The 26,783-nt window shown below is 42.1% G+C and overlaps 1 protein-coding gene across 1 annotated transcript; it reads right to left on the bottom strand.

The window, feature by feature from the left end:
- Positions 1-3,934: 3,934 nt before the first annotated feature.
- mmp15b (matrix metallopeptidase 15b) lies at positions 3,935-24,103 on the bottom strand. Its single transcript, XM_053513083.1, has 10 exons — positions 23,342-24,103; positions 14,763-14,911; positions 14,249-14,371; positions 13,846-14,153; positions 11,441-11,602; positions 10,226-10,428; positions 7,486-7,624; positions 5,607-5,757; positions 5,315-5,433; positions 3,935-4,944 (listed from the first exon to the last, which is right to left on the bottom strand). The coding sequence occupies exons 1-10, from the start codon at positions 23,453-23,455 to the stop codon at positions 4,463-4,465; spliced, it is 1,950 nt and encodes a 649-aa protein (XP_053369058.1). The 5' UTR covers positions 23,456-24,103; the 3' UTR covers positions 3,935-4,462.
- Between the last annotated feature and the right edge of the window lie 2,680 nt (positions 24,104-26,783).

Below are 26,783 nucleotides of genomic sequence, written 5' to 3'. Positions count from 1 at the left end.
TAACCCTCAACTGCTCAGATGTATAAGGAGGTAAAAAATGTAAGTCGCTCTGGATAAGGCCAAATGCCTAAATGTATTATTTTTAACTTTGATTACATCATGCTATGTACCACTTACTCACTCACACTCATCATCTATACCGCTTTATCCACAAGGTGGGGTACCCCCTGGACCGGGTGCTAATCCATCGCTGGGCACACACATACATACACTCCCACACTCTGGACAATTTGGGTGCGCCAATTTACCTAATATGCATGTCTTTGGACTGCAGGGGAAAAACCAGAGCACCCGGAGGAAACCCGCCAAGCAAGGAGAGAACATGCAAACTCCATGCACATAGAACTAAGGCAGGAATCTAACCCGGACCCTAGAGGTGCAAGGCGACAGTGCTATAACCACTAAGTCACCGGGCTGTCTGGCATGTACCACTCTTTTCACTCTGGACTGTGCCTGTGCCTTTTCATCAGAGAAGAAACAACTTCATAGATGTGATAACTTGATCATTTAGTACTTTCAGGTCATCAGCTGACTTGATTGTATTGCCATATAACGTTGCTGAGTCTACACCTGACCACCTGAAGCATCCTCATCTGCTTTCAGGATAAAAGCAACAAATGTTAAGTGTCCTGCACAAGTCAGGTAATAAATAGACAAAAAATAGACAAGCATTGTATTGTACATTCACAATGAAAAAAAAAAGAAAAAGAAAAAAATCTGGATCTGGTTAAACTCATGCCCAGCATTTGCATTTTAGGCTCCATATCCACCGCAATCCCAACCACAATAAAGCTGTTTCTGAAGATGTACAGTATGAATCACCATTATAGTTGTTTTTGTTTTTGTTGATGTTGATGATGATCGCTGCAATTATATAAATAAAAAAAATAAATCAAACTGTATTTCATATTCAGATCATTTATTTATTATTGTTTACATGTCCAGCATGGATCATTAGAGACACTTAACAGATGTGATCAACAAATAACACAAATGTATAAAATCTTCAGTTTCTACATCAGAAAACAAAATAAAAACACAAAAACCGGAATGTTATTAACAAAGTAAAAAAAGTCCTACAGTATTTACAATTTCCAAAAACAACCAATTAAGTCGAAATAAGATAAGTCAGGAAATCAACCGATTGAATCGAAACCACAAAAATAGTATCATACATTTAATCACTATTAATAAACATGAGGTTTCTTTTTAAAAATAATTGCAGCACTATATAAGTTGCACAACATTGTCATGACATTGCTTTAGCAACACGAGTGAGCCTTTTATTTCTTTACCTGATTTGATTAATTGTTCAGTCTGTGCATGGATTTGCTTTGTTAAAAGGCATGACACTTGGCTCATGGGGTAAAGTGAGATGCTTTGTGATACAGTGATACAGGAACAGACGTACGGTCAGTGTGTAGATTAATGATTACAGTGAATGTTTTTTTTTTTTTCTCAGTCCAGACAGAGACAGAGTCTAATACTGACACCAGTCCTGACAATGTCAAGGCTACCGAAAAAAATATGACAGATTCCCGGCACTAAGTCATCCTTTGTTCATATGATTTAACAGTTACAGTATGGGAATAAAGCAATGAGCAGGACAGATGAAGAACAGAGATCTACTCTTGTTTCATGCATAAATCAGAAGCTAGAGTGTGTGAGAACGATCGTAGACATTGAATAACGTCTGCTATTTTGTGTGGGTGCGTCTTGCGCAAATACAATGTTGCAAAAAAAAAAAACATCACTGAGCTGCAACTTCAGGAAATATTCGACTAAAACCCACAATGCCTGCGAGATTGCGATGCGAGAGTGAGTGATTGTGGGAGGACGCTTCCTGGATTTGGCTTCAAGCCCAGACTTTCTTCCTGTTGGCCAGAAAAAGTACAATGCCGGACAATAATGCCCAAAAGTAAGAGGGTCCATTGTTATCTGAACCCAAAGCACAGGAGTGACCATGAGTGAGAGATTGAGTAGCATGGCTACTAACCTTCTCACAGACTTCGTTTACTGATTAGCCGTTCTCCAGCATTATCGCCGCGGTTTCGCGTCTCCCATGTTAATTATTACGGATTCGGATCAGAACTGGCTCTTCCGCGATTAAATATCCGCGAGTAAAGGTTACGATTTAAAAGCGGGCCTTTATTTTGTGAACGGTTCGCACAAGCACCGTGTTTACTGGACAAACTCGCTTTAACCGGCCTTGACAGAGCATTTGGTTTCGATTGCCTGAGCAAACACAAAGATAACAACAATCAGCCAGGACACCGTAACAGCCAGGAGGTCTCTGGAAACAAGGCCACGAAGGTGCGGAGCAGCAAGTAAATGCCTGCTCATATGGGAACACATCGGGCTGAGAGTGAAGTCCTGAATTCTGGATCCCCTTCAAGCCTGTTTGTGTGTTCTTCATTGATCTGGAAAGGGGAAGGAGGGAAAGGAGGAGTGGAGGAATGGCTTTTATCTCTGATTAACTCTGCTCTTCGGACGGAGGGGGGGGGGGGGGTTACTGCTTTGGCAAGGGAGCTGAACGGCCTCCATCAGAGATGGCATGCAAGTCATGACTGTCCTCCGTCTCCTCTAGTCTCTCCATAATATTTATGAAAGTGGTCTCGAGTCAACCTTCCCCGACAAGGCAATATTTATAGTACCACTCACTTTCCTTCTCTCATCTACGCCATCCTCTTTGCCTTTGCGAACACGGAAACTTTCTTCCCTGGCACAGAGATGCTTCTTTTTTTTTTTTTTTACAAAAAAAAAAAAAAGTGCAATGCTGACTTGATGTTTTGAGGTCACGCTAAGCAAATTACTTTCTTGTAACCCAACGACATCAAAATCGAGTCGGAGTTGAAATCTTGAGGAGCGTGTGAGCGGAGTGTCAAATCCAGCTTCTAGCTGCTGAATGGACGCAGAACGGATGCCAGGAGCAGATCCGGTTTCCCATTCAAACTATGCGGTTCAAAAATAACCAGTGGCGGAGTGAATACCGCAGACGTGTGCCAGCCTGCTCCCATGTGAGGATCTGCTCGGTCCCTTTTCCTCGCTGTCCTGAGGAGGACATTCTCACAGCTAGCTCAGCCTTCTGCACCACCCTGGAAATGTGTATAATGTGAAGGTGTTTCTGGGGCAACAAGCTCTAAGCAGATAAGGTTTCCACCGCTGAAGCACCTCCTTTTGAACTCTCTCTCTCTCACTCTCGTTTTGTCACTCTTCTTCTCCGTTGCTTACTCGTGCTCTCTACATGCTTCAGCAGATCAGAGTTGGATTTCTTAGGTGCACAAGGCATCGTGTTACCCTGGTGGGAGGTTAGCAATGTTTTGGCCCACCTGCTGTTTCTTAAAATGAGAGGATTATCTAACAGCTTCTAACAGGGCAGGGAAAGAGGCCCAGCAAGCAGACCTTTAATTATGACTGCGGCTCGAGAAACGCAAAATCCCTTTTATTTATTTTTCAGTTGGTCCTCTCAAGTGGTATATAGTGTACTAGTGGTATGCTTTTATAAGCCTTTTCGTGTATGCGTTCGATTATATTGTTTAAAGCAAGCCTACACTTGGCTAATGGTTCCTACATCAACAACAACACCAAAAAAAAAAAAAAAAAAAAAAAAAAACCTCCTTCGGCGTCCAGTACCTCAAACGTTCCCTCCCGTCCTCCTGCAGTGTGGTTTCACAGTACGCTGCCTTTTTTTTTTTTCGTCTTGAAGGAAAAGCACTATGTGAGCTACACTCCTCTGAGAATAAACGATTACGGTCAAACAGTATCATAGGATCATAGAGAGAAAGCAACACACGAAGGAGATCAAGGGGCTCCTCCTATAGGGGTAAAACTACAGGAAGGCTTTTGGCTGGCAAGACCAAGGCACCGTTGTTAAAACAATAGCGTGAGCGCTTCGACTAAGGCAATAAAACTCATGGGATTTTCTCCGTCGTCGTAGTACAGGCTTAGACTGTCGATTTTCTTCAACAGGTCTTTCCTATTTGGTTTCTCCATTCAGTGAAAAGACGACAGCTGAATCCTGAGTAAAGGGAACGATTATTACGATCTCAGAAACTGACTTTTTTTTCCCCCCTTTTTTTTGTACTGCGCATGCTTTCGGTTTCTCTGGTATTTCTCTCATCCCGAGTATGCTTCCTAAAACATATGGCAGTTTATTATAGCATAACACAAATTTCCTGGTTTAGAAATAAAAAGAAATGTGCACAAGTGAAAAAAAAAAGAGAGAGGGATGATGAAATGAAGGAAAATAACAATAACAAATGTGCAAACTCTCTTATAAATAGACTACAGTCAATGCATTTGGACAGCACCATGGGATAACATAGTATAAGGGGTATGTGTGTGTGTGTGTGTGTGTGTGTGTGTGTGTGCAATGTCAATATATTAGGAAGATGAAAAACATGGCCAAAAGGGGAAAGAGGTCAAGGGTTCAGAGGTCAGATTTGAAACCTAGGAGTCCGCATTAAACCCAGTCCTGCAGGGATCGCTTGCAGTGCACAAAGTACTTGGGTGCGCCTTTCCTCTGTAGCGTGTTGATGATGGCGTAGATCAGCGCCAGGATGCAGAGCACCAGGACCAGCGGCACAGTCACCATGATGATGTTCATGGTGCGCTGCGTTTCGTCTACCTTCAGCACCACGTCCACTTCGTTCGTCTCCTCTTCCTTCGCCTCCTTGGTGTCCACGTCGTTGGTGCGATCGCGCTCCTTGTCCTTGTCCTTGTCCTTTTCTTTCTCCTTGTCCTTGTCTCGGCCCGCGTCCGGGTTGAAAGGCGGTCTGTCGGGCCACTTCCGTCCCGGGTCCACGTCGGTGTCTCGGTCGGGATCCAGATCCACGTTGCAACCCATGAAGTCTCTCAGGATGGATTTGGGGTATCCAGGCTCACTCTTCATCCGGTGGTTATCGAACTTCCAGTACTTGCTGCCTTTGTAGAAGTATGTGTAAGCTGTAGAGGGAAAACAGGATGTCAAAACAAAGGAATAAAACGGAAAGGAAATGGAAGCTTCTCGCATCTCTAGTTGATATCGTTTGCCAAAACGGAGGGGAAAAAAAAAATCAAATGCGGTGAATGTTATCTTATGGATAATGCTTTTACCTAATTGAAGGTGCACATAAGACCTTCTCTTAATTGTAAGAATACCTTCGAGACAAAGGCAGAGTATCTTCTTCTTCTTACTAGAGTGATGTCATTCTTTCCCCTCACTCTCAATTAAATTTCCTGATTCCATTTCTCCCCCACCTCTCTCTCCCCTTTCGATAGATTGAGGTTTCTGGCAGTTTCTTTGCCCTTTCTGCCCCTGCCCCCTTCAACTTACCTCCATCATCGCTGAGGAAAGCTCCCTTGGGAGATGTGGGTACTGACGTATCCCAAACGCTGATTGGTTTCGGGTAGTCTCGGTCCACGGCGCGTGACTGCTCATTAAAACGCCAGTACCTACAGGAACGTAAATAGACAATACATACTGTACATAACTACATACTGAGAACCTACAGCCTCCTGGACATTTTAAAATGATATTAATACAGTAATTGATCTATAAAACCAACATGGAATATTTCATGCCAATGGCTTTGGTCTTAAGGCCACCGGGAGGATGTTCTGCTCACCTGTCTCCCTTAAAGAAGTAAGTGTAGCCTGATGGCTCCCACCAGATAGCCGTCTCAATCTTGTCATAAGGAATGTCCCGGCCATACTCTACAAGCTCCTGAGGGTAACCTTGTTCCAGGTTGGCCTCCCGGAAAATCCAGAAGCGATCCCCTGCACAGATAAGTGGAGAGACGAAGAACAAGAATAAGATGTGTTGAGATTGGGAAAGAAATAAACACGCAAGAGTTCACAACACGATGGATTTCCCTCTGCCCAACTAAACAATAACAGAAATGACCAAAAACTCCCACCTTCCCATATTGGTTTTGCAGCTCGACTGCAAATAAAAATAACCATCACTGATGACAACATAGAGAAAGTTGCAGCAACAGATTGGGTTTTGTTTAAATCTGTGTCTCTCGAGGTCAGCCTCATGACAGAACACTGCATGACATCGGACCTGAGGGTACGGTCAAGCTATTCAAGGGTATTTTTATCATTATTTTTCAGTATGGTAGACATGGTGGCACCGTCCACAGGTCGCAGTTTGATTCCACATTCTCATCCTGAAAAAGTGCAAACTCTGCAGTCAGCATCTGGAGGAACCACTGGCTGATGTAACAGCCGCGCCTCAACTATAACAGTTCTTGCCGTCCAAGTTTTTCGGTCCCCTGGTTTCTTTCTGATGGCAGGCACCCAAACGTAAGAAGACCTTGCCAATGACATCACTTGGACCACAGATGTTTTCCAAATTTCTCTTCACAAAAAAACAAAAAAAAAACCCCACTAACTCTAGTTCCTTCACTTGGTCCAACACCCCCCTTTGTTTATCACTGGGACTGATCAGAACTTTATCTCGAATAGGACAAGCAGAGGTAGAAAAAAAAAAAACAGGGATTACTTTGTAAATTGATGTCGTCTACAAGTGGAATACTGCAGGAAAATCAGTTGCGGAAAAGCTCGGTGCTGCCAAAGCCATTTTTCGATTTCAGCTTAATGAAGTAATAAAATAAGAGCACAATGCAACTGTAAGTTAAACATCTCACTGTTTGTACCAGTGCTTGGCTGCCCAGGCAACTGTTACGGGCACTGAAAGGTAAAAACGCAATAACCAAAGCACTCTCATAAGGATTTTAGTACTGATCTATAAGTTGCTCTGAGTCGGCAATAAAACTGACTGGAGGCTTCACTTTTTAACGAACCCATGTCCTTTCGCTAACTATACCTGTAGAACTCATCAGACTAAAATGAATAGTTCCCAAGGGAAATCATACACTTCCTACTTGAATGAGAAAATCCATTAGGGTTGTCAGGAAATAGTCCTACAGTACAATGAGCATGTCCAATTCGCGTATACTGACAACTTGGCGAGCGTTTTACAACATACACACATCAGTCATAACATTAAAACCTTAAAACGTTAAGCCTGACATGACATTATGTAGGTTCCCCTTGTGCCAACAAAACGGTTCTGACCCGTCAGGGCATGGCTCCACAGGACCTCAGAAGGTTTGCTGGAACCGGGAAGTTAGCAGCAGGTCATTTAAGTGCTGCAAGGTGGAGCCTGCATGGATCAGACTCATTTCTTCGGCACATTCCATGAATGCTTGATAGGATTGAGATCTGGGGAATTTGAAGGCCGGGTCAATAACCTTGAACCTTGAGCCCCATACCCAGCAAGCGGTGATGCACTGGGTGTTCTGATACCTTTCTATTATAGCCAGCATTAGCTTTTTTCAGGGATTTGTGTTGCTTTGGGTTTTCTGTATGTTGAATGTTAGTGGGTGTTAATCTTATGGCTGAGTGGTATGTACTAGAATGCAAACATACATACATACATACATACATACAACATAACCAGTTGGATATTCGTATAAATATATATGGGCAAAAGTATACCTTTAAAAAAAACAAATCTGCCATCATGTCTCTCATACGCTGCATCAACATCTCCTGGAAGCCCTCTCCAAAAGTGTCCAATGGGCATAGGGTAGTTATCCAGTACTCTGTTTCTTCGGACCCTCCAGAACCAGCGACCCTTAAGAAACAACAACATCACTCATTTACACCAGGATTGTCTTTTATGACTGCTTGTTGTCCTAGAATCTTGCATTAGTAATGATATAGCCTCAAACAAAATGAAGTCAAAAACTCCATAAAGGTCACATCAACCACAATCATACATTATACTATCTAGCAGTGATTCAGCAATTACAATTTGTTTGACTGTCTTTCAAATGTCTCACGGCCAGGTTACGGTACATTTTCCAGCCCAGCTACATAACAAAACCATACAGAAGATTTAAAACTAGCTCACAACATTCAGGACTCTTTGTTTCAGCTTTTGTATGGAAAAAAAAAAAAAACAAGCTCCCAGGGCGGTGTGAAACCTTTGTAATGAACAGGAAACATGTACAATATAAACTATATAAGATCTAGGTGGCCATGGAGTATTTTTTAACCTGGCAACCTTGTCGTTAACCTTCATGTCCACTAATCCTCCTCCAATGAAAGCATAGAGCTGACCACATGGCAGCGTGATGTGTGTCCAAATGGTCTTCTGTAGTTTTTTTTTTTTTCATTTCTATCTCCAAAAACGAAAAATTAATGAATTAACGAAGATTAATATTTGTTGGTGGTGGTACGCTCTTGCCCCTATGAATGAGCCAACACTGCTGTAGACCCAAAGACGATAGAAGGACGGTTTATAAATAGTACTCCATTTATAAAAACCAACAAATTCTAGGTCTGAGCAAGAAATCCTCGGGAAAAAAATCTTCTACAAGCATTTCTATGCATGCAATAACCAAATGAATCAATTGAGTTTATAATATCTATAGCTAACCTTAAATATCTATAGTCCACCTGTTCAACACATCAATCTAAAGATAACAGGCTACACACTCAAGACCCACACCAATGAGCAAGCTTACTCTCCTGTTTCTCGGCTTCCAAGCCAAGTCCTCGAGATTGCGAAACACCTGACCCAAATTAAAGTACGAGTCGTTTCAGCTAGCAGGCTCTAAATTTAACCCATCCGCTCCAGCGAGGTCCATCCATGAACCCGTACAACACCTCTTTCTTTACACACATATTTCACGCATAGGAACCCGGACAGTATAACTCCCTTCTGAGACTTGCACAAATCACAGGTCTGTCTTTTATTAACGTTACTCCGAATGACCTAGCCCGACTACACTGAGTATCTTTTGAAAGTCTACACTAAGCTTTTTAAACGTAACTCAGCTGGTCAGACCCATCCAAGTTAAGACCAAGTCGTTGCCAGCTGCAAAATAACACATCAGCTTTCAGAAACCGGCTGGAACACAGTGTGTTAAATTAGGTTTGGGTTTGGCTCGCCACATGTCGGATAACAGCTTTCATTTGCCTTATTGGCCTAATAAAATTTTAATTATTCATGTAATGGAGAAAACTTGTTAGCAGCTTAGACCGCAGGAAATCACCTAAACCTTTATAAGGGGATTTTCCTCACTTTTATGTAACATTACACATCGATATATGCGTTGCTTGCACTACACATATATATTATACTGTATATATTGTACGTACAGTCATACTTAACCGCACATTATTGCTTTATACACAGCATCACCCACACCCTAGTGACCAGAATGAACATTGCTGATCTGTTTCTATACTTTTTATTTAACTTGTATATTGCTTGAATGTGTGTGTATTTCCAATATGTTCATTGTTATTTATGTCTGCACACTTCAAATTCCTTGTCTGCATTAACATGGTTGGTCAATAAATCTGACTCTGATTCCGGTAAGGATGAGATGTTGGAGTATTTGCAGACTCGAGTCTTTGAGATTCAAAAAACATACTCGGTTGTGAAACTTCAGTATTATACTTTAAAATGCTTTTTTAACTTAAACTACAACTGCAGAAAATATCATCTTAAATATCTCACCTATTTTGTCCCAAATGGGACAAAAAGGAAGAGAGAGCTTGATAAAAGACAAACAAAGATCAAAAGCCCTAATTCTTGACATTCCAATCTCAAGGGAAGGGCACCCTGAAATAACAAGGAAGCCACTTCTTTTATAAATAAGAAATCACATAATGAAACGACCTAACCCAAGAACATCCAACACAACAGATAAATCCTCAGCTAACGCCCCAGAAACGCCCATCTACAGTGAGGGGTTCACCTCAAGGTCAGGACATGCCCCTGTATCCCGTGGATCTCCTGATGAATTCCAGAGCTCGGTGATACAGAACTACTCTTTTATGGCCCATAACTGAGTCAAGGACGGAGGTTTTATAGACCACAAACCCTCTGGAGGCTTATTGAGACCAGGCCTGAAGTCTCTGCCTGGTCCTCAGGTGCAGCTGGGACAGATGGAACTTGGCACTCCTTCTGAGCTATTACTAAGAGAACTTGGAGACAGTGCAACAGAACTAAGCAAGGTCCCACTGGGAGCACAGTGCCTCGTTTTTCACCCAATTTCCTACCTGCTTAACCGACTAACAACTTACTGTATGCTTGTCAGATCGCATTACACACTAGATTAAATACATGAGACTCATTCCTGTACACACACACACACACACATCCACTAAAGCACACACCCAGAGAGTATTTGTTGAGGACATTACAGTGACTCCGACTCACTTTGAAAACAAACATCTCTCCGCGGAGGACAGTGACCGTATCAAAGTTGCCCTCGCAGATGTTGGGGCCATACTGATCCGGCCGGTCGGTGGTGCGGGGTCTGTCTGGACGACGTGGTGGGGCTCCTGGTGGGTTCTTGGGCGGGTTGGGACGACGGGGGGTGACAGTGGGAAGAGCCTGAGTTGGGGAACTGTTAGGCGGTCCTGCAGGAAAACAATGAGAACAAACCTGATGGAAAACTTAATATTAAAACAGAAGGTGGTCTAGCTGTGTTTGGAGGGTTGTGTTTATGAGCACTGAATTCTTTTGGGAAGCAGCCCTAGAGCTGTGGTGACACAGTGGCTGTGAGGCATGCAGTGGAAACAACTCCTCTGCTACTTGCTCAAAAATAACACCAAAGCAGAAAATCTGCTTTAAAGTCAAACACAAATTAACCAAAAACTCCAAACCCAGCATAGGCATGAAACCTAAAACAGCATGAAGAAAAACATTTCGAATGACACTAGACCAATGTTAATAACATCAACCGTGGTGACATTATTAATTTGTTTTTTGGGGTTTTTATTTTTTTTTGGGTCACAGCTTTGGACTTGCACGATGTTCCTCAAAGCTTTTTCCAATGTTCTTTTAATGCTTCAGGCTTCCTAAAGACCACCTACTTGGAACTTTTAATGGATAAACCCATGAATCTGGTCCTACCCTGTCTAGTTTAAACATTACCCAGCTGATCCAGATTTTGAAGTAGCTCATGAACAGGATGAGTTAAGCCTTTACTTGTCCCATATACATCACGGCACAGTGAAATTCTTTCTCTGCATATCCTAGCTTGGTGTCAGAGCGCAAAGTCAGACATGATAGGTCAGGACAGGGTTAAGAGCCTTGCTCAAGAACCCAACAGTGGCAGCTTGGTGGAGCTGGTGCTTGATCCACTGATCTTCTGCTCAGTATCCCAGATCCCTTAACCCTCTGAGCTAGCACTGCGCTAAAGTAGTGAGAAGTGGTCAGGTCAGGGAGGAACTTTGGACACTTAATGGTTCTAGCTTTCTCCAGATGGACAAACCAAAGCTTCTCTTTGCTTTAAGTTATAAAGGACTTCAAATCTGCTATCCTGACTCTGGGCTTGATAAGGTATCGCGAGGCAAAAGACCTCTAGAAAAAAAACACATGGATTTTGCATTTGACATGACATAAAAGTCTTGGATTATTAAAGATTACCATAGATCTGCTGGATGCCTCTGAGATCGTCCTCTGGAAGCTGAAAGTTCTCCGTGTCCATCCACTGGTAGAAGGGAGCCATAATAGCCAATGGATTATTAGAGTGCTCCAGACCCAGAGCATGACCCAGCTCATGCACTGCTACCAGAAACAGATCATTTCCTGCAAGGCAATGGAGGAAGAGATAAAGAGACATAAATTAGATAATATTAATGAAGTGAAATGTGATACATGTTGATAATCCAGAGCAAACTGCTGTGTTTTATACCAATACTGTGAATTAAGGTGATTACAATGATTAACCATGATACACTTACTCTTTATGGATGCAATACCATCCATTCAGCTAAAAATATTCTTTACTTAAAGTTGTTATTAGGTTTGAGATACATGAGACAGATTAGATTTTAAAATCCTGCGTGATAACTGCATTGGCAGTACGGGATATGGTACCCAAAGAAGATGTCTGGTAAAGCTTGCTCTTCCTATAGTGGAGTTTCGTGAACAAAAGCCAGTCGAGCACGATTTCTGTCTGGGCTAGGGCTGAGCGCTCGGGTGTGAGTTACAGATTGGTGTTAAAAACAGAGAGGCACTCAAACTGCCTTTTGTTTGAGACCTCAGTTGTCTTGGTGACCTCGGGTCAAGCGGCACGCTGCCGGAGAGAAGTGAAGAGGGAGTAATGAATTGGAACGGAGTATCCTGTGTTCTTATTCGGGCATGTCAGCATTTGTGCGTGTGTGTGTTGTGAGTGTTGAGAGTCCGTGCGTGTGTGTGTGCGTGTGTGTGTGTATGGGCTGCATGTGGGTTTGATGCAGGACATTTGTAATACACAGATGGTGATGACTGTAATGATTTACAGAAAAGTCTGTAAAGGCAGTGCACTCTCCGACTGCTTTGAATTATACTCCGTCTCCATTTTGCAGCTGTCAGGTTGATTTGTGGATCTAATTCGGAGCAAATGGGTCTCTGTGATTCCTCAGTTGCGATAGACAAAAGAAGAACTATGATTGATTACTTCCTCCGTGTTCATCAGTGCGATCTGAGTGTTAAGCGTCTTTATAGAGCTCGGAGGTTCACTGAAGAGCTGCTTGTTCAGGGATTTTCTGGGACACCATGGTATTAGAGCTAATGGCTTTCGACAGATAGGAGGAGCGCTAAATGGTTGTTCTAATGGCCTCAGGCTGCTAAATCAATGATGTCTTTGACAGGCGGAGGGTCGGGTGGGCACAGACGTACGTCCAACACTTGCCACTGAAAGCTGGTTTTGTGTAAGAACAGGCATGATGATGCACGGTCAATACAGGACAGCGCACAGCTGGGACAGTGACTGAGACGACTGGCCACAAAGGAAACTCTGTGGACTGTTAAGCCAATGGGAGCTAAAAGCTCTAATCACAATGGTAAATACACACCCCATCTGAAGCTGTATCCAAGTTTTACTGTGGTGTGGTGCTTCCCCATGAATGATAATTACGCTGAGCCGATTCAAATTCCTGCCGATTAGATCTGGCTTGCTGGCAGCATGATAGCACCTCTAATTACCAAAAGTTCAGGTCTATTCTGTACCTCCGACACGCTGGGTATTCAGGAAAATCCTCACTGAAGTGCTTTCACAGCAAAAGAGCTTCTCTGTCTGTCTTTATCTTGCCATGTGTCTCTTGACGAAGGAGGAAAGCGAAGAAGAAAAAAATAAAAGACAGACGAGTCTTTGTGATGTAATCCTTATGATCTCATCAGACGCAAAACCTTTGGAGGAAAATCAGATCTCAGCTACTCAACAATGGCGGGACTAAATCACCCGTCCTCCTTTACATGAAAGTAAGGTTTTTGTTGTGGGGTTTTTTCTTTGTTTAAAATACTCGTACACATATGTACACATGTGTTTCATCACTAATATGTTAAAAAATATGTTTAGAAAGTTATTTCAGCTCTGTGCAGGCACAAAAGAACTGGTTAATGAGTACCCAAGTCATTAGGCGTCAGCAATAAGCAAGAGAGACGAAAACTCGCAAAACTCGAAAAAACTATAAAGGCCGACCTTGCACTCAATCGCAGCATGTGGGAGCTGGCAACGGGAACTCCTGTGATGTCACTCAGCTATTTTCTAATTTTATAGACACCGTAGTAAAGAGCAAAACTAAACCAGCCGGGCGTATAAAACAACCTAAACAAATTCACATGGGTTAAATAATAGAGGGGAAATGTGTTTGCGTGTATCAGAAGTCATAAAATGTGCAGAATGGGAATTCTGCACATTGTTATAATGGACCGGGTCACTATACAGATGGTAATTGAGGGGATTTTGAAAGTTCACTCCTATATTGTAAACATGTTTTATGCACTGTGTGATGGTCTAAAGGGACAGTTTTTTTAAGCTCTTCAGGAGTTCGTTTGCACTGAATCACCTTGTAAATTCTCGTTTCCAATTGTCCACGGCTCGTCGGAGTCAAAGTGCGTATCGCCGCCCATCCCCGGACCAGGAAAGTAGGCATGTGCCAGGAAGCCACCCTCGCCATCAAACGGGGAGCTGTCACCGTGGAAACCGGAGGCGAAGAAGATCATGATGTCAGGTTCCTTCCGCCGGCCATATTTGACCTCCAAATAGGGAATTTCTTCAAACGTCAGAGGCGTTACCTTCTCCCACACCTTGAAAGCCGTACGGATGGCTTCGAACGAGTTGTACTCGCCGATCTTAGGGGTATAGTTCTGTATGCTGTGAAAGGAAAACACATCGTGAACTGTTAACCTAAAAATTTATCCGACCACGAAATTTGTTTTTCAAAGTGTACAGTGCTTCTAGACCTATACCTAAAAGTCAAATGGGTTTTGTCCCACTTGTGGCCAGTGAGGGCGTAACGTTTCCTGCGGACATTCGTTTTAATTTGACCCCCAAACTTATCCGGAACCCCGCAGCGAGGCCTCTGCATGGCACTGAAAGAAAAAAGAACGGAAAAGATCAACGAGGCATTTCAATGTCAAATACACTTTTAGGATGAATGGCATTCTTTAGGGTTTGGCGTTCGCTTAAGCGTTTATATTCTGCAGCCTCTTTGAAAGGTAAATACGGTTCTAGGCTTTAACACGGATTCCTTATAGTTACTCAAAGAGACAAACCAGAGGACCAGCTGGAATTCTTTGTAGCAGCCATTCAAAGCCATAATTTACAATGATTTAATACTATTTCATAGTCTATCAATCTGCCATTCTATACCAATTGTGGTTTTAATGTCCAGGAATGCTCTAAGGTAAGAAGAGAAGTGGACCACATGCAAGGAAAACAGCAGCACACTTCTTAAAGCAATGAACACCATAGGAGTCTTACTGTATAGTTCCTGGATCCATCACTCCTGTGACCTCCAGGCCATAGAATCTCTGCATGTCACTGATGGCATTGGACAGGATCTGAGCCGATCTCATAGTGGACATCTGCCTACTCGCCTGAGGGAGGTACCCATACGTCCGAAGCCAGGACTGAGGGAGACAAACAGAGAAATTTAACACCACAATGATCACCCAGATTAAATGTCACAGACTGTTATAGCTTGGACAGCAGAAGTACATCCATCGTGCGTGAGAGGGCTATAGTACAGAGTCATAGTCTACCACACCTGTTCTGCTCAGATATTTAATACAGCTCCAGATTGGAAGATAAATCCATGGCAGAAGTGGCTACAGATTGAGGGAAAGGCAACACCATCTGGGGAGGTCAGATTACACGGCCCAAGTAAAGGCTAGTATGCAGCTTCAACAAAATCAACCACGAGACAGAAAGACTTCGAAAGAATCTGCTCATGTGTTTATTGATCAGTGGGAATAGTCCAGCTGAACAGTTCACAGTCAATGATCGCACTAACCGACAGGATACCAAATACAACTAGAGAAATCCCCTTACTTTATAGGTCTTACTGGATGACTGAGATTAGACAGTTCCTATGGAGCAAAGCCTTGGTGTACGGTTGAATGTAACCAGATGCATACGTGGGAGTTTGGGTTTCCAATAGCAAAAGAGTCTTGTGATCATACTAATAGGAAATGATGGTGGAATTGAAGTTCTGATTCGGCCCTGTAGCGCAATGTAGGTGGCTTGACCTAATTAGACAATTAGTGCAATTACATAATGAAGCTCTCATGTCATTATTCCTGCCCTGTGGTTATAGTAATTAGACCTTCCGGCCTAACCCTGCCTCCATACGGCCGTTTCTGGACACATCAGAAGGACCAACAACTGTACAAACAACTGACATCTACTTATAGAGTTTACATTACGCATCTCTGGCTTTCATTACTTGCATTCATGCAGTCGTCTTCATGACAGTATTTTATATACACACACACACCAGACAATAAATCAGGATCATTCTAAAACCACAAAGACTTATTTTTCAAACTAAGGAGAAAAAAAATATACAAAAGGGCGTTTCCTCGTCTACAGAGTCACTGTACTATTTTGAAAAAAGTGTAAATTATATTATTTTAAGGGTGGCAACAAAGGTACACTGCTTTAAACGCAGTTGATGATTTGTTTTTTTCATGGCCTCTGCATGAGCTGGCCTTAATTATCACAAGGTTAATTGAGATGTCCCACTGGACTCAGGAGGTTTTTGGGGTCACCGCCTTTATAATGACCCCTCTTTCTCCTGCACTGGGGAAAGGGTTTCTGCATGGTTATCTAGGCTGAACTCGGCTTCCTTCGCCATGGCTCCAGAAGAGTCAGGCCTTTGTACCGCCTCTGCGTGTTGTAGACAGCTGAATAGATGGCCCTGTTTCTGGGCACAGCCAGCATGGAAACCCCCCATAGCTGCCATCTAGAGTGTGGAGTCGTCCTGTCTCCCCCCCCCAAGAAAACCCAACACAAAGTGGGACAGAGTGACCGGCTGTCTGTTCAACAGTCATTTACATTGCTTTCAATCCAGATGGTTCAGTCTAATTTAAATTTATATTGTTGTTAATTGTACTCAAAGAGCCTATAATCACCAGACTTATAATACACATGGAAAATGAAACACCTTCGCATGTCCCGTCACGTCATTAAAGTGTTAAATCAGGTTTACTTCATTAAGCCAGTTTTACACTCGGCGAGTCCGTTGAGATAATTGCTTTCAACTATCCCAGTAAATTCCTCTATAATTCTATAATGGACTGGGGGACAACACATGTGTTCTTCATGTCATATTATAGGGAAAAGAGCCTCTAATGAAAGATCTGTAATGAAACGAAAGGTTTCGCTGATGTCATTAATCAAAACAACCTTTGATGAAAACGCATACTGTAACATCGTATGTTCTAGGACCGCCAGTGTAAACTGATAACATCTTGAATCCTTTTAGGGTCTTGTTTATGTCCATAACAGCAAAATCAGGTCACATGTTACACAGTGTAAACCTGGCTTCCAGCAATAGTAAAATACTGCAGGAGAGCTCTACAAGTCGAAAAAAAAAACAAAAAAAACCTGGAGCTACATAATTTTTTATTAAAAATCAGATCAACACTTTGATGGAAGAGGTTAATTTTGCCTTTGCTGTATTTTATACAATAATATACCATAGTATTACCGTGGGAACTTTAGACATTATAATGGTAGGCACTTTATAGAGTACTAGGTTAGGTACTGAGACATCTCAGTGGCTACAGTCTAGTACTATAGTGTGTACCACAATACTTTGGTGAATACCATGGCACTTATTCAGTACCGCAGTGGCTATCCGAAGCTCAGTAGGTGAGTAATATGTTAGTTCATACTGTACTATATTAGACATGTTAGTACATACTACTGGAATTGGTGCAGTGCAGTCAGTACCATATTCTGTATAACACTTTTTGGAAGTATCTTGGCGGGTGTTCCTTAATTCCACACTACCTACCATGTACAATACTACAGTACATGTACTTTTATACAAAAGGATATAGGATGGTAGAAGCACGACCCATGGTGTGGAATGTGTACTATATCGGCAAATAAATACCATGAGTGCTTTCAAAAATACCACGGTACTATTGATCATGATGCAGGTACCATAGGACTATCAAAGTACCTAATTCATGGTAATTTTTTTTAAGCAATTTACATTTTAATTGACTGGAACGTATAATGGTGTAATAGCGAGGAAGTAGATAAGTGCCGCCCCCTGACTGGTGCAGCAATAACCAGCTCGCCACTAATATCCGGAAATCCCAAGTTTGAGTTCCGGGTGATGGTTTAGCCTCCTACAGCCTGGGTCTCTCAGGGGAGGGTGGGGAGAGATGGGTGGCTTTCAAGCAGTCTAACATCAATCATGGGTCATTACCCCGCTCCCTATGGTGCGCGAACAGTGAGCAGTGCAAAAAGATATGGCCGGCTGGCGTAACGTGTCTTGGAATAAACACGTGATAGCCTTTGCCCTCCCTGGTTGGTGGTTGTGGCCTTGACCGGAGAGTGCCCTAGTGATGGGTGGGATTTGGCTATGACTATGACTGGGGAGGGGGGAAGAAAAATAATTGATAAAAAAATAAACATATCAATCAATACATAAATACTGATCCAGTGCGAACTTATAATGGTTCCAGCAAAAGAAAAATACAAACTACTTAAGGGAAAAGTCTGTAAGCTGCACGCCTGATGCTTGTGTTTTCTACTTAATGTTAGTTATTCAGATATGCATGTTCAAAATGCATGTTTAAAACCTCCAAAGTTGTCTATAAACCATAAACATATAAAATAAAACACTAAACTACACCTTTCCTTTTTATTGTAAAGAGCCACACAATGCTTTAAGGTGCAAAAGAGTACTGTAATCATGTTTTATAGTACAGCGTTAACAATACATTCAAGCTATATGCAACTTTCTAATTATATTTCCTAGAAAGCTCCAAACCAATAAAGTTTAATATGCTTTTTTTTTTTAAGTGTGTAGTATAAATAGCTAACTATTCAAAACAGCAGGAGCAGCTCTTGTCCTTTCCCGTCGTGCTTGTTTAGTGACTTGGGGCTATGAGTGAGGGGGGGGGGGGACATTATGAATAGCCACGCTGTGTAGGACACACCTTGCCCCATGGATAAGTTCTGTGTTCCTCTAAGTACTCCATGGCCCTGTGGGTGTGGGGCTCCTGCCGGCTCAGTGGGGAGCCAATGATTCTAACCTCTGAGATCTGTGCTGTCTTATAAAAAGTGCACTAATTTCCAGGTTTTATTCAGCACACATCTTTGTCTGGCTCTCCCAAGAGTCCTGGGAATTATTTCTGATAGGTATTTATTGTAGGGCGGCGGAATAAAGGCAGCTCTCCAGCTCTGAGCAGGAGCTGCATAAAGGGCCGCTTTTTAAAAAGAGAAAGCGTTTCAGTACTATCACAGGATCCTCCGCCGTGCATACAAAGCAAGTGCCAGGCAAGAGCCAGCGAGCCGGTTACTCCTTCAAAAGGACCTTAAGAGTCACTTGCATTACCGGGTCCTTCAAGAGCAGGGTGCTGTAGAATGACTTTAATGCAGTATGTGTGCGTGTGTGTGTGTGTGTGTGTGTCCAGCACAATGTCAGCCAAGACTCTAACGACTGGAAAGCGCTTTTATTCCTGAGGCTTGGGCGCATGCCATCTTTCTGGTCATTAAGTGAGAGGGGGAGGGAGTGGGAGCAATCAAGATCAAGTGAAAAAGCAAGTGGAAGATGGAAAAACGGTGCAAGAGAGAGAGAGAGAGAGAGAGAGATGCAAAAAAGGAGCAAAAAGTAAAAAGAGAGGATAAAAAAATGAAACGAAACAAAAAAACATTGTTATTGCTGTGGCAAAATTCGTACAGAGCCATGGAGCAACAATGGTTGATACTACTATCACAAAGACAGTTCTATCAAAGGGCTGGGAATGTAAGAATGCGAGACTGGTCCCTGATCCCACACACGCTCATGCTTTCAGCAAATGTAAAGCGGCTGTTCTTCAATTCAAATCCAACACAGATTTTGCCATTAGGTTAAAAGACCAAGCAATGCGAATCAGGAGCTACTGATTCGCTAACATTTTGGTCTGCCCAGTTGATGCATTGATGCAATTATGACGCCAAATGCCTGAATGTAAATGTAAATGAAATGCATGCTACGCCACAAAAAAAAAACGTGTGTGTGATTTAAACTGACATTATGCAGAAAACAGGACAGGGTCTATGTTAAGCATCTCATCATAATGCATGTGACTTGGCAACAGAAGCGCGCAGAGTGTCTGACTATCAGGTGTCACCCAGAAGACGACAGGTTGCCATTTAGGTCTGGTTTCTCTCAAGGATTCTTCATCATGTCTTCTCAGAAAGTTTTTTTCTTGAACATCGTCACCTCTGATTGGCTCGTTAAGAAACCAGCCAGCATAATCTACTTTGGGAGAACGTCTGCTACGCTGCTGAAGGATTGTTAGGTATTGTTAAAACTGCTATATGAGAGCAGTGATGCATTTTGTGGAAGCTTATAGCAATAATCTTTGCACCCACAGTTACCAGTCTCAATAAAAAAATAGTTCATTGTCTTAAAAGTGATTCTATTTTAAACGCTAATGTAAAGAAACATCAACACTGAAGACCCCAGATGGAAAAAATGGTAACAAGGGTCTCTGGGTTGACCGAGTGAGGATGGCAAAGCAAGGCAAGGGTTAACAACAGAAACGGACAGAGACTGGCCTTCGGGAAGTGATACAGTTGGCTCCCTGTGTACTATAGACCTCATAAACCCTTCCCACCCGCCTACATCTTTCTCTGCTCCTTCTTTCTTTCCGCATCTCTCTCTGATACAGTCGGCCAAAGACAAAACATGTCATTGTTGCTCCTCAACTGCCTGGGAGCCCTGCAGCCCAAATCATCCCTCTCTGTTTCTGTTTGTGGATTCGGAAAACAGCTGGTGCATTCACTAATCACCATGCAGCAAAAACGAGCAGGCCTGAAAGCAGACTCCTAGCCCCCGTTGCCCTGTCCTTTCCCTTTTCTAACACTAAAGCGGGCCAAGAAATTGAGTTCTTCTCATAACATCAACCAACACGGATATTGCTTTCAAAGGCTTATAAAGACAAAAGCTGATGCTTTGACTTGCTGTCCTTCTAACCGCTGATTCTCACTGAGATCAAGTCTCAGACGTGGATAGCATAGCGGAGACACGAGCCTTAACCCTAAACCCCTAAATCTTTAAATGTGACCTTTAGGGGTTACGGGAAAATGATAATAGTGACACGGCCCAAGAATTCAGAAATGCCCCAGGAGCCAAGAAAGAGGAGACGTTTTCACTTAAAAATGATGCATGGTTTTTAAGCTGGTCCTTTTCCTCCCACGGTTTTTGGTTCGTCTGATCCACAGCTTTGTGCAAGCCAGACAAGGTGGGACGACTCGTCCTGCCGGGGTTGTCAGGAGACTTAATCAGAGCGCTGTTTGTTTAGTAACCAGAGCCAAATGGACATTATGGCAGCTTAAGTAAACAGGCCCATCTTTAAGACTACTTTAAGACCCTGTCACTGGTGCAATCCTGCACTTTGTGTGACACACAAATTCTCAGGCTGGATCAGTCTCTCTACACTGCTCACACACTCCACTACAAAATTAGCACTGTGGCCTGCATGGGCTTGTCTGATTCAATATAAAAAAAAAGTGCACTCTTTCCCAATCTGACTTAATCAGCTTCAGATGTTTATTCCGTCTTGATTGCACCCTTAAGCATTTTCAGTGTTCAAGCTCAGAGTCACAAAGGGCTGAGAATAAGGTTGGGGAAAATAACTGATGCTCTCATAAGCAATTCTGTATCAATGCACACAAATTTAACATCCAATTACACATCAATATTTTTTAAATAAAAATTGTCAATCCTATTCAAAATCTCTGATGCATTCGATTAATGTTTATAGACATAGGTAGACAGTAAAAAACACTAAACTTAGAAACCTTTATTGAATGTTATTGACTTGGTGCAACTAATAATGAATATGGAAAGTGACAATTTGTCAGGCGCATGACATTTAAATCAATATTATATCATCATACAGTATAGCCCAGCCCTGTGTTTCTGACCACAGGAAATGATAAAATAGCCCATCGTAAGCCATACACTACAAATAAAAATAATTCTTAAAAAAAGTTTCCCTATTTGCAAAGAGTTCAGTGCATGGTCTCACAGCATTACTTACAGTATGTATAAAGGCAGACAGCTAGGTAAGTGAACGTCTAGTGTGACACCTAGTAGGAGGCAGACTGTCATCTCCTGGTGATGTACCCACACACACCTGGAAGAAGTCCCTATTAATAAACCTCATTCACCTCCTGTCAATAAGCTCATTGCACACAGGACCAACATGCTGCAGGAAGTCCATACATGGCATCTGGTGGGGAAATTGCAAACGTCCAGTAAGAGGATGACACAAGCTACTATTTGAGTCATCCTTCATCACTGGCGGTTTTAATCAAATTAAAGCTCACCTACGTGCTGAATAGGAAAATGATGTCAACTTAAAGATGTGTTTGTGTTTTGGGGTGATCTATTTCTGCATACACTCATCGAGCATGTATTGTCTGACCGAATCAATTTCCACAGCGATGTCTGCACACTTGTGGGAGTTTTAAGCGACTGGCTTGTGTATTCCTGTCAGTTCGACTGCCTGTGCGCCAGGCCACTAATGACAGGGAGCGAACCACACTAGTCCTCTTATGCACAGGGTGGTAGACCATGAACAAGCCCACACTTCACACACCACCACCGTGAGACACCAGACATTCTCTTGCATTCTCAGTTCTAAAACTGTCAAGACTGCTAGTTGGATGTGCGCGATAAAATATTTGTTCCCGAACCTGTGATTAAAATAGATGTAACTAGTAGCATGACTTTTTGTAATCATATTCATTCAGAATGTCTAAGACCTTTCTGTCACAATGAAGAGAGATAACACACAGAGGGAAGAAATGGATGCTGAGGTGTGGCTTAACAGGATACAGACACAAATGCACACACACACACACACACATGCTTTGTAAATCCTGAACTGCTTGTTGAGAAGGACTATGGTGAACAGAATGACCATGAGTGGGTGCAGCTTAGGGTAAAGTCCAGACATTATCTCTATCACATGGACAGACAAACAAAACTTAGTACACACCTTTATACCTTTAAATTTTCGTGTTACTGTATTGCACGGTTGTATACATTTATGATTTTATTCTATATACTCTCAGAAATAAAGGTACCAAACAGTACTTTTTCTTGCCTCTATCAAGAAAAAACAAGGGTTGTATCTATAGTATGCATTAGGAGCATACTAACTTTAATCAACCTATCCTTATTTAGTGCATAATAACAAAGGAGAGGTTTATTAAAGACATATCACATATAGTTTTCTATATTAAAGATACATCCAAAATGTACAAAAGATGCATGATTATGCACTGTGAATAAAATCAAAATAGGAAAACACCAACCTAAACAAGCACACAAAGACACACTCATTTGCTCATCGTATATACACAGCTTTATTCTGTATACAGGGTCTTAGGGGGCCTGGAGCCTATCCCAGGAGACTTTGGGCAGGTGGGGTACACCCTGGACGGGATACCAATCCATCACACACATACACAGGCACACATTTTTGGGACGCAATTCGGGATCGCCAATTAGCCTAATCTGCATGTAGGAGGAAACTGTCGTACCCGGAGGAAACCCACCAAGCACAGGGCGAATGTGCAAACACCATGCACACAGAATCAAAACCAGACCCTTGAGGTGCAGGGTAACAGTCACAACCAGATAATGTTTTTTTTGTTTGTTTTTGTTTTTTATAGAAAGTGCTCATTTAGTGTTGAGCACTTGTTCACACAAATAGTTGCTCATAACATGTAACATAACATAATTATAAGAGATGCATCGGTACAGAACAAAATAACAAAAGATAGAAGAGAAGAGAATGAAACTTGAACAGAACAGTTACCTCTGCATTGAATTCATCATTTCCAAATGTGTGTGTCCCACACAGACAAAGCACCAGGACTGAAGGAACCAGTGTCCATCTCCAGAGCATCCCATGCCACAATGATGATGCCATGTTCACAATTCTGGGTCAAATGTCTTTATCTTGCAGGGATGCCAGATCCTCAAATACAAGAAGCGTAAATGCTATTTCGAGTCTCCTCGTTTAAAACTTGCCAAAAGACCTTTCAAGTCTACAAAAGCTGCATTGCTCTGAATCTGTGAAGTGTATCTTTCTTCTCCTCTGTTCTCCCAGGATCAAATGCTCGAAATCTTTCTCATGCGCGAGCTGTCACTCGAAGCGTTTAAATGCCCGGGGGCAATAGGTGTAGTCGAGTGCAGTGAGTGGCGAAGGGGTTGGACCCAAAAAACTCAGTGAGGTCCGCTTCTCTGGCACAAGTTTCCCGCGGGTGTGTCCACGCTGCGCTTTATTCCTCCTGCTTCACGTGCGAGCCTAAGTGGTTACCGTGAAACGTCAGTTAGAGGTGCGCGCGGAGAGCGGCTTCCAGATCCCGCCTTCATGAGAGCGAGGCGTGTGCGCGCTCAGGCACACTCACGCGCACGCATAATATACAGAACACGCTCGGCTTCAAAGCATAAATTGCATGACGTCACTTCAGACTTCAAAAAGAACAAGTCGCTACGGCTTCTCAGCTGAGCGCCAGGCCCGGTTATGTCGCTCGTCCGTTCGCGTCTTTGTTGCAATCGGGTTTCCCGTGAATACAACGCACACACACTCTATGTGTGTGTGTGTGTGTGTGTGTGTGGAGGAGGGGCGCGAACAGCAGCGGATGTTCACCCCCAGCTCCAGTCACAATGCACAATTCTTACAAGTTCACAAACTCCCTTCTGTAACCTTACACACACACACACACACACACACACACAGTCAACTTTATTAAACATACAGCGTTGTTTAATCTTTTATTCTGATTGGTTAGCATGACTTATTATAATGCTTGCCTTCTTTAAAAAAAACAAAAACATTATCGTTTCTATAGCAACAGCCTATTTACAGAAACGTGTATGGAGGATGTGTCACATAATTTAATTTATCTAATAAAAAAAAAACTTTGATCTGTTCTTGTGTAAAGAAAGATCAATCATATGGTGAAATTGCGCGTGAGGAGACGTTTATTTAAGCTTTATGGAAGTAAGGAGTCTCCAGTGTCAGTCTTTCCACTAAAAAAAAAAAAATAAAACCTTTAGGGCTTGTGCTTGTTATTTTTTTGTTGATTTTATTTTCTAGCAGTGTTTTTTTCCTTTGTTATACTTTAACATACGTGATAACAAAAACCGACTTGTTTTCATCAAATGCATGAGATGTCATTTTGTTTTACATAAAAAAGACACTCTCCTATCTCTCAGTCAGCCCTCCATATCTACAGGTTCCACATCTCCAGAAAGATTCAACTAAACACGAATCAAAAATATTGATTCATTCATGACACTGCTTAATTGAAGAAATCCTGAAAGTTTAGAAATGCAAAACCTGAATTTTCATGACACTGAATACACCTGAATGAAGTGATATGTAGGCACACCCTGCTTTATTACCCCCCTGCCATTTCATAGATCCTCATTCTCTCTCCACTACTCATTGTTTGAACATTGTTCACCTCACATCTCGTTTGTTTGCTACTTGTGCTATGTGCACCCTTTCGTTCTGTGAAAAATGTCAAATAAAGAGCAATTAAGTGGCCAAACACAAAACTAAGTTAAAGACTAAGAATGAGTTTATAGATGGGAAAACTGTCTTTTCTTGTCATTATTCCTAAAGAAATACAGTAAAGCAACTATTTACATATCATTTACATTGTATTAGGTTATTATAAGTAATCTATTCTTAGTACATAGGAACCATAGACTTTTGTTTCCACAGGGATATTGTCCTACCCCAATTCCTTGCAGATACCCAGGAACACCTGTAATCGTTGGCAAATCACTTGTGGAAGGACTAGAACTCTTTGAGATATGCTGTTTTCGCACATAAATCAGTTTCAGAAGGATAACAGTTATTTAGTTCAAATCACACCACCCTGTGATTTCCTATAACACCATTTGAAATATTGCTTCCATTATTACTCATTTGGAGTTGCACATTTGGTTATCCCCTTTTACACCATCCATCAGTGTAAAACAACCACTACAGGGCCACAGCTGAACCAATATTATTGGGTTGGGACACTATTCTGATGCGATGACTAGTTTGTGTGTGTATGTGATGCTTGGGTTTTTACACACCTCTGCTGGGTTGAGATCAGTCCACCAACCATAAAAATCGTCAGCATCCTGTAATCAAAGTCCAGTGATGTACAGTATTCAGAGACAAGGATTATCACAAGATTAGTCTTATTCTATAACTGGACAAGCAACGATAAGAAGCAAGGAAGGTGTGTTTAATGAATTGAATTTGATGACACCTAGTTCATGGCACTCGCATTACCATGTCACTACGGTTACTTTGGTCACTATTGAATCCATGTCCTATTTATTATCTGGCAAATAGCAGACACTATTTAAGAGAGGATGACAAATTGTGCATAGTGTTGTTGGTTTAGTTTATAAAATAATAAGTGAGTGTAAGTTATTAGTACGGAAGGACAAAGCAATAGGTGTATTTTGAAAACTTTGACTTAATTTCTGCCGGAAAAGACCAAATAAGCAGGTTTCGAGATGTTAAGAACACCCACTCATGCGGTATTGATGGTGATGCATGTGATAAAGAATGCATTTAAATACACACAAAGAAAGCTGCTGACAAGTTATGTGAAGACAGGAGATCTTAAGAAAAGGATGGAATCTTAACGGCTGTCAGCACAAACACATTAAGTCGTTTTGCAAATAGTGACTCAGACACACGCACATCACATAGTCTCTCTCTCTCTCTCTCTCTCTCTTGCCACACACACACACACACACACACACACACACACACACACACACACAGGCTTTTATCCAGAACACTTGAACTGGGTGGGTGTGTGTTTGTGTGTGTACCTGCAGGGTTTGAGAGAAGTAAATAGGAAGTTAACAGTTCAGTGAACCACAACTTCTAACATCGCTGAGATCCATGTCACCAAAGAGTGACCATAAAACAAACAGTTTCATTTATCAAACAGCACTGTTTGTGTTCTTTAAGTCAGACATTAACTCAACCCTGTTTTAAAAGATTTGTGACTAATGAACAGTCCATATCTAATAGAATAACCAACTTGTAGAACTGAATGCTGGTTTACTTTTTTATCTGCTCTGCATCATCGTAAAGTGCTGCTATACAACATGAAACAGTTCTAATATTGTACGCCTCATACCTGCACAACATCTCCATGTGGTTGAACAATAGAGCCAGCTGTGAGCTTTAACAACCTGATGCTGTGTATCGGAGAGTCACCAACTCGTCG

This window comes from Clarias gariepinus, chromosome 15 (assembly GCF_024256425.1).
Source record: "Clarias gariepinus isolate MV-2021 ecotype Netherlands chromosome 15, CGAR_prim_01v2, whole genome shotgun sequence".
Lineage (NCBI taxonomy): Eukaryota > Metazoa > Chordata > Actinopteri > Siluriformes > Clariidae > Clarias > Clarias gariepinus.
This window is presented reverse-complemented; position numbering and strand designations above follow the sequence as displayed.